The 17,868-nt window shown below is 45.2% G+C and overlaps 2 protein-coding genes and 1 pseudogene across 2 annotated transcripts; 1 reads left to right on the top strand and 2 right to left on the bottom strand.

The window, feature by feature from the left end:
* Positions 1-793: 793 nt before the first annotated feature.
* LOC126934099 (non-histone chromosomal protein HMG-17-like) lies at positions 794-1,268 on the top strand. Its single transcript, XM_050754576.1, has one exon. The coding sequence runs from the start codon at positions 794-796 to the stop codon at positions 1,064-1,066; it is 273 nt and encodes a 90-aa protein (XP_050610533.1). The 3' UTR covers positions 1,067-1,268.
* A 5,932-nt stretch (positions 1,269-7,200) lies between these two features.
* On the bottom strand, positions 7,201-17,868 carry CLEC4F (C-type lectin domain family 4 member F). Its single transcript, XM_050754444.1, has 7 exons — positions 17,808-17,868; positions 17,151-17,267; positions 16,743-16,832; positions 13,705-14,823; positions 10,359-10,516; positions 7,669-7,787; positions 7,201-7,312 (listed from the first exon to the last, which is right to left on the bottom strand). Exons 1-7 carry the CDS (start codon positions 17,866-17,868, stop codon positions 7,201-7,203), a joined length of 1,776 nt encoding a protein of 591 aa, XP_050610401.1.
* LOC126934069 (MOB-like protein phocein) lies at positions 8,729-9,407 on the bottom strand (annotated as a pseudogene).

The following is a 17,868-nucleotide window of genomic DNA, read 5'->3' as shown; positions in this document are numbered from 1 at the left end:
ATGGATCCTAGTGGCTGGGCCCGTAATCCCAGCACTTCGGGAGGCTGAGGCGGGCGGTTCAGTTGAGGTCAGGAGTTTGAGACCAGCCTGGCCAACATGGTGAAACCTTGTCTCTACTAAAAGTACAAAAATTAGCCAGGCATGGTGGTGCATGCCTGTAATCCCAGCTACTGGGGAGGCTGAGGCAGGAGAATCGCTTGAACCCAGGAGGCAGAGGTTACAGTGAGCAGAGATCATACCACTGCATTCCAGCCTGGGTGAAAGAGAAAGACTCCATCTCAAAAAACAAAACAAAACAAAAACAAAAACAAACAAACAAACAAACGATAGTTAATGGATCTTGGGCCAGGCACAGTGACTCATGCCTGTAATCCCAGCATTTGGGGAGGCCAAGGCAAGAGGATTGCTTGAACTCAGGAGTTTGAGACCAGCCTGGGCAACATGGTGAGACCTCATCTCTACAAAAAATAAATAAAATTAGCTAGGTGTGGTGGCATGTGCCTGTGGTCCTAGCAACTTGGAAGGCTGAGGTGGGAGGATCACATATACTGAGAGGTCAAGGCTGCAGTGAGTCAAGATCTCACCACTGCACTCCAGCCTGGTTGACAGAGCAAGACCCAGTCTCAAAGACAGTGGGGGCCAATGGAGGGTAGTTAGTTATGAATCTTTAGACATTAACCAAAGTAACTGAAACGTAAGAAGAAGCGAGAATGACCCCCCGACTGATCAAAGCCCACTTGTGGCTGCATCCCTGGCCCAGTGTCTAAGTCCCGCTGCTGTCACTGCCACCACCATGCCCAAAAGGAAGACTGAAGGGGATGCTAAAGGAGATAAAGCCAAGGTGAAGGACACACCACAGAGAAGATCCACGAGGTTGTCTGCTAAACCTGCTCCTCCAAAGCCAGAACCCAAGCCTAAAAAGGCCCCTGCCAAGAAGGGAGGGAAGGTACCCAAAGGGAAAAAGGGAAAAGCTGATGCTGGCAAGGAGGGAAATAACCCTGCAGAAAACGGAGATGCCAAAACAGACCAGGTCAGGAAAGCTGAAGGTGCTGGAGAGGCCAAGTGAAGTGTGTGCATTTTTGATAACTGTGTACTTCTGGTGACTGTACAGTTTGAAATACTATTTTTTATCAAGTTTTATAAAAATGCAGAATTTTGGGTTTTTTTTTGTTTTTTTGGTTTTTTTTTCAGCTATGTTGTTAGCACACAGAACACTTCATTGTTGTTTTTTGGGGAAGGGGCATATGTCACTAATAGAATGTCTCCAAAGCTGGAGTGATGTGGGGAAAACACCTTTCCCTTCTGGTTTTGGGAGACTTCCTCTTGGCTCCCAGGAGGAGGGATTCCCTGACTTTCATACACATGACCACCTTGGCACAAAAGCCTTAGGGTATGGAAAAACCAATTCATTTTTATGTCCTCTTCTCCCTGTCCATCTTTCAGCATAGACTTAACTCTCTTAAGCCTAGACATCTGTTGGGACCTGATCCCTAGTCATTTGTTACCAGTGTGTCAGGCAATCTGGACTTTCCAGGGATGCCACTGAGAGGACACCTGTCTAAAAAGCAGTGGTTCCGTTGTTAGATTGCGGCTCTTCAGATACATTCTGCAATTTTCATTTCACTTCCTGAAAGTCAGGGTCGGCTCGTGAAAAGTTATTAAACAACATGCTACATGTGAAACGTCAACTCTCACTCTAAACTTCCCCTGTTCAGAGCATCATATGAAAACTTCATTGTGTTTTATGGTGGCTTTCTGAGTTTTGGTAGTCCATTGAAGAAGGGAGTTTGAAAGTTGTATACTGTTAATAATTGTCTGCCTATGTCCTGCCTGAAATACCATGATTGTTTATGGAAAGTATCTTTAATAAAGCTGGATACAGTTTGGATTGGAAAAAAAGTAACTGAAATATATATATATATATGGCTCTTAGAAATAAAAGGAAAATGTGACAAAATGATAAACATAATGAGACAGTTTTAAAAAATCCTCTCAGAGAAATTGATTGAGTAGACAAAACATAAATGAGAATGTAAAATGTTTGCATAATGAAAATTATAAGCTTAATCTAACAAATATACCTCTAGAACATTTATAAAGAGTGAGCATATACTAGGACACAAAGAAATCTCAGGAAATTCCAGAAAAGTAAGCCATGTTATTATGATTATACTTTAAGTTCTAGGGTACATGTGCACAACGTTCAGGTTTGTTACATGGGTATATATGTGCCATGTTGGTTTGCTGCACCCATCAACTCGTCATTTACATTAGGTATTTCTCCTAATGCTATCCCTCCCCCAACCCCCACCCCACGACAGGCTCTGGTGTGTGATGTTCCCCAACCTCTATCCATGTGTTCTCCTTGTTCAACTCACACTTATGAGTGAGAACATGTGGTGTTTAGTGTTCTGTCCTTGTGTTAGTTTGCTTGTAATTATGGTTTCCAGCTTCATCCATTTCCCTGCAAAGGACGTGAACTCATCCTTTTTTATGGCTGCATAGTATTCCATGGCATATATGTGCTTTTTTTTTTTAAACGCATTCTCGTTCTGTCGCCCAGGTTGGAGTGCAGTGGCGCGATCTCGGCTCATTGCAAGCTCCGCCTCCCAAGTGCACGCCATTCTCCTGCCTCAGCCTCCTGAGTAGCTGGGACTACAGGCACCCGCCACCACACCTGGCTAACTTTTTTGTATTTTTTTTTGTAGAGACGGAGTTTCACTGTGTTAGCCAGGATGGTCTCGATCTCCTGACCTCGTGATCTGCCCGCCTTGGCCTCCCAACGTGCTGGGATTACAGGCATGAGCCACTGCGCCCGGCTGTGCCACATTTTCTTAATCCAGTCTATCTTTGATGGACATTTGAGTTGGTTCCAAGTCTTTTCTATTGTGAGTAGTGAAAGCAGGCCACGTTATTTAATACTTCCTCCTGATGACACAAAGCTAGAAAAACCCTAAAATAAAGAATAGGAAAACATACATAGAAAAATATATATACATACAAACATTTGTACGTGCAATTGAACCATGAGCAACCTAAGTGTGAACAGCATGGTCCACTTGTACGTGGATTTTTGTCAATAAATATTTTGAAAAAAATTTTGGAGATTTGCCACAATATAAAAAAACTTTCAGATGAACCATGCAGCCTAGAAATTTTTTTGAGATGGAGTCTTGCTCTATTGCCCAGGCTGGAGTGCAGTGGCATGATCTCGGCTCACTGCAGCCTCTGCCACCCCAGGGTCAAGCAATTCTCATGCCTCAGCCTCCCAAGTAACTGGGATTACGGGCATGCACCACCACCCCTGGCTAATTTTTTATTTTTTATTTTTAGTAGAGATGAAGTTTTGTCATGTTGGTCAGGCTGGTTTCAAACTCCTGACCTCAAGTGATCTGCCCGCCTCAGCCTCCCAAAGTGCAGGGATTACAGGAGTGAGCCACCATGCCCAGGCGCCTAGAAATATTTTTTATTTTATTTTTTGAGACAAAGTCTCACTCTGTCGCCCAGGCTGGAGTACAATGGCATGATCTCAGCTCACTGCAATGTCTGCCTCTCAAGTTCAAGTGATTTTCCTGCCTTAGACTCCCAAGTAGCTGGGACTACAGGTGCCTGCCACCAACCCTGGTTAATTTTTGTATTTTTAGTAGAGATGGGGTTTCACTGTGTTGACCAGGCTGGTCGCGAACTCCTGACCTCAGGTGGCCCTCCTGCCTTGGCATCTCAAAGTGCTGGGATTACAGGCATGAGCCACCACACCTGGCTGAAATATTTTTTTAAAAATAAGAAAAAGTTAGGTCTGTCATGAATGCATAAAATATATGTAGATGCTAAATCAATTTTATCATTCACTAACGTAAAATATATACAAATCTATTATAAGAAATTAACATTTATCAAAATGTATGCACATCAACACTTACAGCCCATACACGGTGCCATTTGCAGTTAAGAGAAATGTAAACAAACTTCAAGATGCAATATTAAATGAAAACTGCGTAAATTAACTGTGGCACATACTGTACTATTGTGGTAATTTTGTAGTCACCTCCTGTTGCTACCATGGTGAGCTCAAGTGTTTAAGTATCCACTTAAAACACTATGTGATGCTAATCGTCTCCCGTGAGCAGTTCCTCACTCCAGTAAATTGCATATGACAGTAAAAACTGATTTAGTTCTCATGTATTTTTCATTTTCAGTGCACTATCATAAACCTTGAATAACATGATGGGATCCATATGCGATGTCACTAGTAAGTTTGAAAGTACTCCCAAAAAGCAGAGAAAAGTCGTGACATTCATTATCCAAAAAAGTTGAATTGCTTGATATGTGCCATTTATAAAGATCTGCAGCTGTGGTTGTCTGCCACCTCAAGACAACTGAATCCTGCAAAGGACAATTGTAAAATAAAGAAAAGGAAATTTGTGAAGCCATCACTGTAGCTACACCAGCAGGCACAAAAACCTTGCACTTTTTGCAAAATATCTTTTTAATCTCTTACTGAAAAATGCAGTTTTTATGTGGATTCAGGATTGCCATAAGAAAGGCATACCTACAGACTTGAATATCATTTGAGAAAAAGCAAAATCCATTAATGACAACTCAAAGAAAAAGGAAGGTAAAGAATCTAAAGCAGGAGAATGTATTGCCAGGAAAGGATGGTTTGATAGTTTCAGAAAGAGGTGTGGCTTTTAAAATGTGCATGTGACAGGAGAAGCAGCTTCTGTCAACCAAGAGGCAGTAGACAAGTTTCCAGAAAATCATGCAAGAGAAAAGGTATCTTCCTAAACAGGTTTTTTTGTTGTTGTTTTTGTTTTGTTTTGTTTTCTGGGTTTTTTTTTTTTTTTTTTTTTTTTTTTTTTGAGACAGCGTCCCACTCTGTCACCCAGGCTGGAGTGCAGTGGCGTAATCTCGGCTCACTGCAGTGTCCCCCTCCCAGGTTCAAGTGATTCTTGTGTCTCAGCCTCCCAGGTAGCTGGGATTACAGGTGCGGCCACCACACCCTGCTAATTTTTGTATTTTTTGTTCAGACAGGATTTCGCCATGTTGCCCAGACTGGTCACGAACCCGTGGGCTCAAGCAATCCACCTGCCTTGGCCTCCCAAAGTACTGGGATTACAGGCATCAGCCACTGTGTCCAGGCTGAACAGATTTTTAATGTAAATGAAAGTGTTCTACTCTGAGGGGGAGAAAATGCGACAAAGGACATTTGTTAGTAAAGAAGAAAAGCAAACACCAGAATTTAAAGCAGAAAGGGATAGACTAACTCTACTGTTTTGTGCAAATATAGTTGGGCTTATATGATAAGGACTGCCCTTATCCATAAAGCTGCTAACCCCTGATCCTTTAAGGGAAAAGGTAAACACCAGCTGCCAGTCTTTTGGTTGTACAATAAGATAAAGCATCCATTGATGCTTTATCCCTAAAGTCAGGAAGTACCTTGCTAATAAGGACTGCCTTTTAAAGTTCTTTTAAGGCCAGGCATGGTGGCTCTTGCCTATCATCCCACACTTTGGGATGCTGAGTAGGAAGAGGGCTTGAAGCCAGAGGTTCGAGACCATCCTGGGAAACAAAGAGAGAAAGCCCCATCTCTACCAAAATTTAAAAATTATCTGGGTACAGTGGCATGAACTTGTAGTCCCAGTTATTTGGGAGGCTGAGGTGGGAGGATCACTTAAGCCCAGGAGTTCAAGGCTGCAGTGAGCTATAATCATGCCACTGCACTGCAGCCTGGGCAACAGAGTGAGACCTTGCCTCTAAAAAGTAATTAATTTAAAAATATTTTTTTAAAGTTGTTTATGATTTTCTGCTCTACAACGTGTGTAAGACAGCCTTATTAACTGGGGAATAAGCGACCTTATCACATCTCCTAAATAGAAAATAGGAGCACATCTGACCTCATGCACTTTAATATTGCCTTCATTTTTTAAAAAAAGATTTATTCAACACTTCTGTGCTGGGACTAAGAAAAATCAGTCAAAATGTGCCCCTCACTCTTTCTTTCCACTGTACTCCAGCCTGGACGACAGAGCAAGACCCTGTCTCTAAAAATATATATATATTTTTTACTTTTTTTTTAAAGAAAAAAATAGGCGGGGTGTGGTGGCTCATGCCTGTAATCTCATCACTTTGGGAGGCCGAGGCAGGTGGATCACTTGAGGTCAGGAGTTTGAGACCAGCCTGGCCAACATGGTGAAACCCCATCTCTACTAAAAATAAAACAATTAGCCAGGCATAGTGGCATGTCCCTATAGTCCCAGCTACTCAGGAGGCTGAGGCAGGAAAATTGTTTGAACCTGGGAAGCAGAGATTGCAGTGTGCCGAGATGGCACCACTGCACTCCAGCCTGGGCGACAGAGCTAGGACTGCTAGGACTTTGTACTCCTATGAAGTCCCTGTAGTTTGTGTTCAACCTCTGCTGTTTTCAACAAACTAGCAAAAAGTTGCTAGCTATAAAGCCCTTAATAAAAGTGTGCTTGTTTTGAGACAGAAGGAACACTGAGGGAAGGAGAACCAATCCAGGGAGGAGAGAGTGTAGTGGCCGCCACAAGGGACAAGCAAGCACGAAGCTTTTGTTGATTCAGCAAGTATTTATTGAGGACCTGCTGTCTGACAGGCCGGCCTGTGCTGGGTGCTGAGGGGCTACAGGGGCACAGCAAGGCTCTTCCCTTGAGAAGCCACTGATGTCACCAGTCACTCAAGGTAAGCATGTTCGAAAGGGCTAAATCAAAGAACAAGGCAGGAAGTCCGCAAGGCCAACGGAAGGCCCCAGAGAACAAGTAGAGCTCAGAGGCTCCGAAGGCATCCATTAGGAGGAGGGTCAGTATTGGCGGGCAGGAGCAGCCCCTCAGCTCTGGCCTGCCCTCAGGCCACACCATGGCCCATGGGCTTCTTGCACACCCACTGATAGGGGGTGTCACAGGTCATGTCATTCCACTTCTGCTGAATGTGGACACAGTCTTCAGTCTGCCCATTCTTGTGCTGCCAGTTGTCAGGCCGATTCCTTTCCCAAAACCTGGAGACAACGGGGTTTATTCTGTTGGATGAAGGAAACGTCCCTTCCCCATGCTGTGGCTTAGGAAGCTGACGTGTGATGGGTCTAGGGAACTGACATGAGATGGGTCCTTCATCCGCTAGTGGTCCTAGGATGGGGACAGGGCTGGGAGAAGGAGTACCCTGAGGGTGTCTGTGCTCAGGTTGCCCTTAGTTACTGAGGATCCAGAAACAGGGAGGGGTGTCTATGAAGCTGCAAGCTCCCACCCCAGAATTCACACTAATATGCCTTCTGAGGGGGCGGGATCCCTTGGAACCAGGCCTGAGTAGGGTAGGGAGAAAAAAACAGAAAGACCCACTCATTGGCTGCATGCCAGCCTCAGGACCTGTCTTTTCCTAAAGACCCTCTATGTAGGAGTCCAGGTAAGAGCGATGACCATGCCTGTGTGTCCAAACACACACACATCACATACATAACACACACATACCTCGCATACCACATGCATTACACATGCCACATACATGGCACACACACCACACATACACCACATACACATCACACACATCACACACACATATACACACAACACTACCACTTACTGGGAAGGGACACACAGTGTGTAGCTAGGCCCACCAAAGACAGTGCCCGGGACAGTGCCAGATGGTGGCTAGACTCACGTTTTGTTCTGGGCGACGTTGAATGGTGTCCCGTCTGTCCAGCACCAGGAGCCCTCTGTGCCCCCGTCAGTGAGACCGATCCAGTAGTACGCTTGACCTGTGACCTCTACCAGAAATGCCTGCAGAGAAAAGGCAGTGTCATTGTTTGCCTTGTGTGTGTGGAGCCAGTTCTCCAGGCCACCTGGAGAACCTGCTTATAGATGTACACATAATTATATATGCATATCAAAAACTGTAAACAGAATTTTAAAACACTTTTATCTCATTTGGAGAAAGTTAAGAGGTAAGATAAAACTACGTACTATAGAATTTTTTAAGATAGCTAAATTCAGGGTAAAACCAAAGGAAAACATTTCTACTTCTTTAGGAAATGGCTTATGTGAAACATCAAGCTCTCACTCATTTTTTTTTTTTTTTGTATAGATGGGTTTGTTTGATGAGGATTGTGATCCAATGATTGTTTAGCAGCAATGTTACCAAACTGTAAATTCTTTTATTAACAGGCATTATAAACAGATAATACTAATCTTATTTAAAAACCATGAGTGCCACACTGGTGAATATACAGCTTATGAATAACTTAAAAAGTATTTCCCATTTTAGGCCGGGCGCAGTGTCTCCTTCCTGTAATCCCAGCACTTTGGGAGGCCGAGGTGGGTGGATCGCCCAAGGTCAGGAGTTCGAGAGCAGCTTGGCCAGCATGGTGAAACCCCTTCTCTACTAAAAATACAAAAATTAGCAGGGCATGATGGCAGTTACCTGTAACCCCAGCTATCAGGGAAGCTGAGGCAGGATAATCACTTGAACCCGGGAGGTGGAGGTTGCAGTGAGCCAAGATCGCACCATTGCACTCCAGCCTGGGCAACAGAGCAAGACTCTGTCTCAAAAAAAAAAAAAAAAAAAAATATTTCCCATTTTAAAAGGCAAACACAGGATACAAAAACCTATACTAAACAAAGAAACTATAATATGGATACATGATTGATGTGTCTAAAATGATATATACAGTACATAACTAATGTTAATTATGTGATCAGTACATTTTTCCATATGATTTCCTTCATGCTTCACTTTCCCCAGAACTTGAATTCTGTACTTCCTCTTCTAAAATTGGTACAATCAGGTTATCCTTGGACATCAAATTATATTTCATCACATATTTAATAAACTGATGACACAAAAATGCTTAATTTTCATATTCATTAAACATCTGCTGATGATGGGAAATAAACATGTGAAAATATTCTGTAAATCTCACGGCATACTGATTTTGGTTTCACTACAGATGATTTCTTTATGCTAACCCTGCTGGAAAAATATTTATTGCTCTTCAGAAGACATGCAGCACCATTAAGTGTGTGTCTAGTATAGTCTACAGCAGGACACTCTTTTGGAGTTTTATGAGCTGCACAAAGAAAAATCCACTATTCAGTTGCTGTCATTTGAGTACAAGTATCTGGATGGCATTCACTCTGAAGTTTGACAGCAAGTCAAATTAGCTCAAGGCACAATTGCCTTAAATGTTCATACTTCCATACACATTCATCTTGGCCATTAGGTGCTTCAAGAATTTTGTCAATATTGGAGTAATCTGCTCTTATGTTCTGTTAAATATACTGTTGAGCAGCTAGTGTATTGTCCACTTCATCAAAGGATTCATCAGGCCAATTCTAGATATCCTGTGCCTTGGTGCCCTGCCTGTTCTGCCTCAGCGCTGCCATCCCCTCTGCCGTGACCATAGGGCCAGCGCCTCCCATAGCTTGTTAAGAAGATGTGGTTTACAAAGTTGCATGTTCTTTTTCAGATCAGTAACAGTGGTCTCAGGAGAGCCACAGGGGGTGGGCAGTTCTGCAAGTCAAATTGGACCACAAACACTGTGGTTCTTTGTTAGTAATTCTGGCAAGTTCTAATAAGGACCACGACAGATGAGCCACCTGGGACAGTATTGCATTTGGTGGTCCTCAGACTCAGAGTTGTGTGCCTGGTCTTCCCAAGAAGCCTGGGTCTCCTGTTCATGGGCCCTCTAAAGCAGCTGGATTAACTGACATTAAAATCAAGACAGGCCAGATGCAGTGGCTCACTCCCAGCACTTTGGGAGGCCCACGTGGGTGAATAACTTGAGCCCGTGAGTTTGAGACCAGCCTGGGCAACATGGCGATACCCCATCTCTACAAAAAAATACTCCCAAAAAATAGCCGGATGTGGTGTTGTGCGCCTGTAGTCACAGCTACTCAGGGGAGCTGAGCTACTCAGAGGTCTGAGGTGGGAGGATCGCTTGAGCAAGGAGGTCAAGGTTGCAGTGAGCCATGATTAGGCTACTGCACTCCACCCTGGATGACAGAAAGAGACACTGTCTCCAAAAAAAAGGTGACTGGAAGCAAGCCTGAGGGAAAACTAAATGCATGAGAAGGGAAATGTGCTCCTAGCACTTAAGGGCATCACCTGATGCCCTTGGCCTTCCTTCCTGCTGATGTCTCTTGACCTCTGGTATCTCCCTCATGCATGGAAGACATGGAGGTTTGCCATCCGTGGTTCTACCTCCAGTGCATGTGCTCATCAGAACTCAATCAATATTTGCTCCCTGCCTGGCAGAGGAGACATGGAGGTCTCTGTCATACCCGCTGAGAGCAGGAAGGCCAAAACACCACAGTCCCTTATTCCACACCAATTCCACCAATAATGCTCGTAGCTCTGATCTGCTCCTCCTTGGAGGCCACAGATGCCAGGTGGGCTCCCTGGGACACACAGAACTGCTCAGCCTCATGCCAAGACTTCTTGACATGAGAAAAATAATATAAGCTTCCACCATTGAACTTCCAGGCTTGCAGGACCATCTGGAGAAGTTGACCTGGAGCAAAGACTGGGGAGAAAAGAGAACCAGGAGCTGCTGGTGGGGGTCTCAGAGGGAACTTTTCTGACCTCTCTGGGGCCTGCCCACTGAGGTTCACAAGCTCATGCAATTCTTGATGCCCAGTGCTCCAGGAGCAAGGCCTGGGGGGCTGCACTGCCGTCTCACTACCCAGCACTCCAGGAAGCAGTGCTCAAGACACCTGGCTTGGGCCCTCCTGGGAGGCTCAGGCAGCTCTCTTTTCCAGATACCTACTTCCTGGCTATACTGCCCTCTCTCCCAACTCATTGCTACCACCTGACAGTCCTCTCCACCCCAACTCCTGCCATATTCCCTGGGGATTTTACAGCTATCCCATAGCCTTACTCATTTCCTTGTCTTCATCTCCATCCACTTCCACTGCCACACCCATGGCCATCCTGGGACCTGGTCATCACCTGGTCTGCCTGGTCTTCCATTTTTCAAACTCTTACAGCTCATCCTGTGAGCACAAGCCCCGATTCTGTCAGCTCTTTCATCCCTCCTTGCCACAATAGCCTGCTCTTTGACATCATCTATGCCACAGCTGTTTGAAATGGTACCACACAAGTTCAATTAATCACCAAATTGTTCTTTCGTTCAACGTGCATTGTGCAACGTTCCTTAACTTCTTCGAGCTAGCCACTGCCACACTGTACAAAGATCAATCAGGCATGATTGATGCCCTTAAGGAACTTAGAGTCTAGTAAATGAGACAGATGGAGAAAAGGTGTTGAAGATGCATTGATTAAAAAACACATGCACAGTAGAATAGTCATGGAAGAAGGTATGGTCTGTTTCATCTGAGCAGGAGGTGGGGCTTATGAAGGACACCCTGGATGAGATGTTACTGGAGCTGAGTATTTTTTTGTTTTTTGAGACAGAGTTTTGCTATGGATGCCCCGGCTGGAGTGCAATGGCACGATCTCAGCTCACTGCAACTTCTGCCTCCCGGGTTCAAGCGATTCTCCTGCCTCAGCCTCCTGAGTGGCTGGGATTACAGGTGCCCACCACCGTGCCTGGCTCTGTGTTTGTGTTTTTTAGTAGAGATGGGATTTTGCCATGTTGGCCAGGCTGCTCTCAAACTCCTGGCTACAGGTGATCCCCCTGCCTTGGCCTCCCAAAGTGCTGGGATTACAGGTGTGAGCCACTGTGCCCAGCCTGGAGCTGAATCTTAAATGACTGAGGAAGAGTTTTCCAGGTGTTCAGTGTCAAGGAGAGCACCCCAGGCTGGGAAAAGCATCAGCACAAAGGCATAAAGGTCTGTAACAGCCTGGCATGGCCTGATCTATTCAAGCTACTTGGTATTCTCGGGACATAAAGGATGGGTGAGCGATGAATTTGGACAGGTTCACCAACACTAAATGGTACATCCCATGTAAAAGAGTTTGAATTTTTTTCCCCTATGAGCAATGGGAAGCACTGCAAGGTTTTGAGAAGGATGGTAATACGTCCAGATTTGCACTGGAAAAATGTCAACCTGGTGGAAGCTGAACCAGAAGAAGGCACTCTTGATCAGGCCAGAAACACCAATGATAACACAATGGCGAAAATCCCGGTAAGAGATGGGTGTAAATCAGGGGCTGGAGAAGTGTGGTCCCAGACCATCAGCATCACCTGACAACGTGGTAGAAATGCAAATTTTCAGGACCACCAAAGCCCTCCTGAATCCAAAATTATGTTTTAATAATCTGCTTCAGCAAGCCCTCTGGTGGTTCTGATGCCCAGAACTAGTCGTCTAAACCAACAACTGGCAAACTCCAACCTGTCAGCAGTGTCTTTTTAATAAAGTTTATTGGAGCATAGCCATTCTCATTAGTTTACTGTCTTTTTCTTTTGCTTTATAATTCTGAACAGAGTTGAAAAGTTGTAACAGAGACTGTACAGCCCCAAAGCCTAAGATATATATTTCTTTGCCCTTTAAGAAAAAAAATTAAGCTAATGGTTCTCAGCCGAGATGTGAGAACTAGGGAGTTAAAAAAAAATCCTGATGCCAGATACCCTCACCAAAAAAAAAATCAGAGTTCTGGAGGTGGGTCCCCAGGTATCAGTATTTTCAAAGCTCCTTGGGCGATTCCAGGGGGCCCCAAAGTGGAGAAACACTGGTCTCACCTAAAGCAGCAGTGAGAGCTGGGAGGAATAAGCACATTGGGGCACCAGCAGAGGTGTGAAGAAGGGGGCCTCTGACCCCAGACCAGGAACCAGGCAAAGCAGGAAAGTGGAACGTCACTGCTGCCCACCAAGCCCTCATTTGTCAGCCCCCATTTCTTCAGTGGCTGCCCCAAACACTCCCTTCTGTCTCTCAGCTGCCCTCTTGTCCATAGGCCAGTCAAACAGAACTGGCTGAAGTTTCCAGAACCTCATGATTTTGTGTTTCCATGCCTGTAAACCTACTGCTCTATTACCCTATTTGCTTGGCAAACACCTATTCATCCTTCAGGACGAAGTTCAAGAGCCATCTTGTCACAAAGCGTCTTTGGATCCTTTCCCCACAGATCTCTTCCCTCCCCCTAGAAGATTCCTTTTCCTTTCTTTTTGTTCTGCCCCCAACCCCAGTTCTCAGTACCTGCTTTTAACCTATCAGTCTTACACCTGTCTGTGTGTCTTTCATGCATGTCTGTACTACTAGCCTGTAAGCTTCTCAAGGGTACCTATTACACCTTATTCACTTTTTTACCCAGCACATCACAGGGCCTCCATAAAGAATCAGGTGAGGGCATGAATGCTGGGTACTTTGTTAAAGGCCTTACATGTGTGACCTCATTGGATCCTCACTGTGATGCAAATATTATTGTCTCCCCCTTGCAGATGAGAAAAGTGTAGCTCAGAGAAGGTAAGTAACATGCTCAAGATCATACCATTTGGGATAGCGGGAAGTCGGAAATAAGGCTGTGTGGCCCACTAGCCCATGCTGTCCTTATCACACACGTGCACCATTTACAGTTGGTTTCCCGTGTTCATTTGGTCACTGTGACCAGGTTATAAGCAACACGAGAGCAGGAACTTCCCACTGCACACCATCTCCACCACTGCCCAGGCTCTTCAGGCCCATTTCCTTGGATTTGGTCCGGGAGATGCATGTTGCAGTAGAAAAGAGGCTGATGAGGCAGGAGACTCTACCCTCTCAAGAGACTGTGCCCTTCCCAGCGGGACTCTCCACTCCCACTTACTTTGGATTCTTTGTAGCTGTTCCTGTGAAGCAACAACCTTGTGGAGGGTCTTCAGGCGACTCTGCTCCTGCTGGATTTCCATGGTTAGAGCTTTGGTGTTCTCTAGATCCCCTCTTAACCTCAGGATCTCAGCACTGGCCTTCTGCAGATTGCTGTCTAACATCTGGGTCTGGGAAGTTAAAGCCGAAGCATTCTTCATTTCTTGTTTTAGGGTCTGCATCTCTCTGCTGGCATTCTTCTTATGACCATTTAAAACCCTAATCTGGGCATTTAAGGTATTGGCATTTTCCATCTCTGCCTTGAATACCTGAATCTGAGCATCTGTCTGGTCCAGACGGCCATTTGCTTTTTGGGTCTGGGCTGTGACCGTTTCCAAATCCCTTTTTAACATGTGAATTTCATCACCAGCCCTTTCCAAATGACCTCTTAGGAACTGGATCTCAGCACTGGTGTTGTCGAAACTGCCTTTTATAAAGGCCTGGGTCTGGGAGTTTAAAGCATTTGTATTCTGCAGATTTTCCTTTAGTCCCTGGATCTCAGCATTGGCTCCTTCCAAACTACTTCTTAAAACCTGGCTCTGGGTCCTCAAGTCATTGACCCTATCTAGATGGCCTCTCAAAACATGGATCTCAGCATTAGCGTTCTTTAAACTGCTATTGGCTAACCGAGCCTGGGCATTTGCCATTTCCAAACTGGCATTCAACATCTGAATTTCAGAGTTTGCATTTTCTAAGCCTCTGCTTAGCATGTGGAGCTCAATGCTGGTGTTTTCTAAACTGCTTTTTAAGAAATTCTGGGTCTGGAAAGTTAAAGCATCTGCCTTTTCCAGGCCTCCCTTGAGCCTCTGGATCTCAGCATTGGTTCCCTCCAGGGAACTCCTTAACATCTGGGTCTGCAAACTCAGTGTAGTGGCATCCTTTAGAACTCCTTTTACCATCTGGATGTCAGCACTGGTGTTTCCCAGATGATCATCGAGCAGCTGGAGCTGCAAATTGACATTGTCCACTCTGCACCTCAACATCTGGATCTCTGCTACCCAGGCGCTGGAATTCTCCATGTGGCCTTTCAATATCTGGATAAGCTCTTGCATTTCTGCCTCCCTGCCAAAGTGGTGATGATCTGGAGGGAGGAAGTGAAGAAGGCAGCCAAAGAGGCCCATTATGTAGGGTAGCGTTGTATGGGCCAACCAGAGTGTTCTTAACATTTGCAAGTGAAATGGGTACTGCACAGCTCCGCCAAGCACCCTGCTGGTCACACAGCCACCCAGACCCTGGGGATGGTCCACCTGAGAATGTGGGCCAAGAAACAAAGATCTAATTAACTGTTACACACAAATGATGGGGTCAGAAGGATTGAAATGCTTGCCTGCTGTAAGCCAGCTGCCACCAGGAGTCATGCTGGTAAGGCTTGGATTATTTTGTCATTATAATTGCTCAACTTGAAAGTAACCGATTATATCATTTAGAGCTGTTGAAGTTTAATTTTACTGAAATTTGACCATAGATGGGTTGTTATGGGAAAGAAAATAGATATGAATAAAGCCTGTGGTTAGTCCTACATTATATTTGTACACCAAGCATAGAGGCTCTTGATTCACCATTGTTACATGCTAAAAACCACCGCAAACATAAGTTTTATGACGGCGAATTCCATGGAGAAGAAAACACAAAGGAAAGAAACAAAAACAAAACAAAAAAGTTGCACTTGGAGGAAGTACCCTGTTCAACCCACAGGGTTATGATAGAGGCATGCCATGCCCTCCAGGTAACTAACACTGGACCTCAGCTGAAATGGCCTTTTAAAGAGCCAGCACCCCCAGTGTTACACAGGGCAAGGGTCCCTACAGAACAGTTTGAGGATACAGGAAACCTGAGTAAAAAGCCTTGTGCTGGGGTCATTGAAGGACACTCTGCAGCCTCCTTTAATCTGCAAGGTCTTTCCCACCAACCTCATGTGCATCTACCTCTGGTCCTGCTGGCATCCTTTATTGACCTCACGAACTAGGACCTAATCTCATACATCCATGATCCCCTTCTGATTCCAATCTCCCCTCAGGAATAGGGAGAAAAACTCAAGTTGGCAGGGACCCTTTCTGGAGCATCCATTCTCTATTTCTCATGCACTGCCTATGTAAATGTGTGAGACCTCAGTCACTGTGCTAACGTAAGAGAAGAGACCTTTCAAGGTACTGGAAGTTCAGTCAAAGATTCTGCTTTGTAAAGATAGACAAATAAATCAATGTAACAGAATGGAGAATCCAGAAGTAGACCCCCACACATATGGACAATTGATTTTCAACCAAGGTGCAAAGGCAACTCATGGAGAAAGATAACTTTTTCAACAAATGGTGCTGGAACAATCCATTTCACACCATTATACAATAATTAACTCAAATGAGGCAGAGACCTAAATGTAATACTAAAAACTTTACAATTTCCAGAAACAAAGGAGAACATCTTTGTGGCCTTGGATTAGGCAGATTTCTCACATATGAGACCATGAGAATAATCCATAACAGAAATAAAATGATAAATTAGACTTTATCAAAATTAAAATCTTAAGAGAATGAAAAGACAAGTCACAGACTGAGAGAAAATATTTGCAAATTACATGACTAGTAAAGAACAAAGAGTACATACTCTATGATCCCTTTTCTATAAAACGCTAGAAAAAGCAAACTAATCTGTAGTTACAGCATGTAGATCTGTGGCTGCCCAGGGATGAGGGGAGGAACGGAGAGGAAGGAATTACAGAGAGCCACAAGGAAACTCTGGGGTGAGGAGGATGACTATGTGATGATGATTGTGGTGATGGTTTTGGGGGCACATACATATATCAAAACTTATCAGATTGTATGCTTTAAATATGTACACCATTAGACCGCAATAAAACTGTGTTTTTAAAAAATTATCTCTTTCTATGAGGATGGTGGAACCCATTCAGTGGTCTGGTGGTACTGGGGGAGAAGTTCATCCTAGGGTCTGAGCATCTGAAGGTCCCGGCTCCCTCCGCATCCCACCCCCACTGTGGCTACTCACTGTTGGGTTCAAAAGGTAAATGCCCAGTAATGTTGTCTCCCAGAATCATGGCTTGCACAGGCTTTGGCACAGGTCTTGTGTGCTGTTGAACTGAGACATTCCATTTTCCCAGGTCAGCAAATCCCCAGCCCTGAGACTGGGAGGATACACTGTCCCATACACAAGTAGGGTTCCAGAACCGGGAAAATAGCAGCAAAGACCCTCCCTCATGAACCTCAGTTCTTGGGATGCTCCCTCTTGGACAGTGGCCTCTATCTGGTCCCAGAAAAGCTGTGGCTTGGGCCTGGAGCTGGAGGTAGAATGATCTTTCTGGGAGCAGAGAGGCCCAGAGAGGTGCATCTGGGGCCCTTAGAACTTTGTGCTGAAAGGAGAGAGAGTCAGTGAGATTTGGGTCACCTGGGGGCTTACCCACTACAAAGAGAGTCACAAGAGAGAAGACCAAGGTCACAGCCATAAATGCCGGGGTAGCCTGAATGAGCCTTGGTATCTTGGGGGCTGCAGAAGCCGTTGCCACAGAGTCCACCCCTGTAGGGGAGAAGCCAGTGTCCAAGGTGAGAGGGTGCTGTGCAGGCTGAGACACAGTCAGACTATCTGGTTCCATTTCCTGGGTTGTCTAATGGGGATGAGAACCCCTGCCATGCTTATCATGCAAGTGGTTATGGAGAAGGAAGATGAAACACTCTGGACTGTTCACCAGAACGAGGTGTGGGCATGGTAGCAACACAGAGGCAAGGGGCTCTGAGACCGAGACCACTGCTCTCCAAATCTCAAGGAGGCTTTGGTGGTGCACAAGGCACAGAACCTGGCACAGGGCACAGAGCAACAAAAGTGTTGTTTAAATGAAACAAGAAAGGAAGGGAGGGAGGCCTCACAGGACCGGCTCAGTGTGCAGAGCCAGGATTCTGAATTCAAAGTTCATCCCCTTTCTCTTGACAGGTCTGCATCCCCAAGGACAAGGGTCTGGGGAGAGCAATAAGACAGCAATAAGCTGCCTTATGGCAGAGGGCCAAAGGACAGGCAGGCTAATCCCTCACTGGGCATGAGCTGGGGCCCCAGTTTTCTCACCTCGGGGGTGCAAGGAGACACACTGGTTATCTGTGCAGAAGCGGACTGCCTCACCATCCAT

Source organism: Macaca thibetana, chromosome 13 (assembly GCF_024542745.1).
Source record: "Macaca thibetana thibetana isolate TM-01 chromosome 13, ASM2454274v1, whole genome shotgun sequence".
NCBI lineage: Eukaryota > Metazoa > Chordata > Mammalia > Primates > Cercopithecidae > Macaca > Macaca thibetana.
The sequence above is the reverse complement of the archived record's forward strand: the minus strand, read 5'-3'. Positions and strand labels throughout refer to the sequence as shown.

Coding starts and splice junctions, on each gene's coding strand:
- LOC126934099 (XM_050754576.1), top strand. CDS start 794: ATGCCCAAAAGGAAGACTGAAGGGGATGCTAAAGGAGATAAAGCCAAG.
- CLEC4F (XM_050754444.1), bottom strand. CDS start 17,868: ATGGATGGTGAGGCAGTCCGCTTCTGCACAGATAACCAGTGTGTCTCC. Junction 16,833..17,150: donor TGTGACTCTCTTTGTAGTGG/GTAAGCCCCCAG, acceptor GGAATGTCTCAG/TTCAACAGCACACAAGACCT. Junction 7,313..7,668: donor AACGTCGCCCAGAACAAAAC/GTGAGTCTAGCC, acceptor TACCCTACTCAG/GCCTGGTTCCAAGGGATCCC.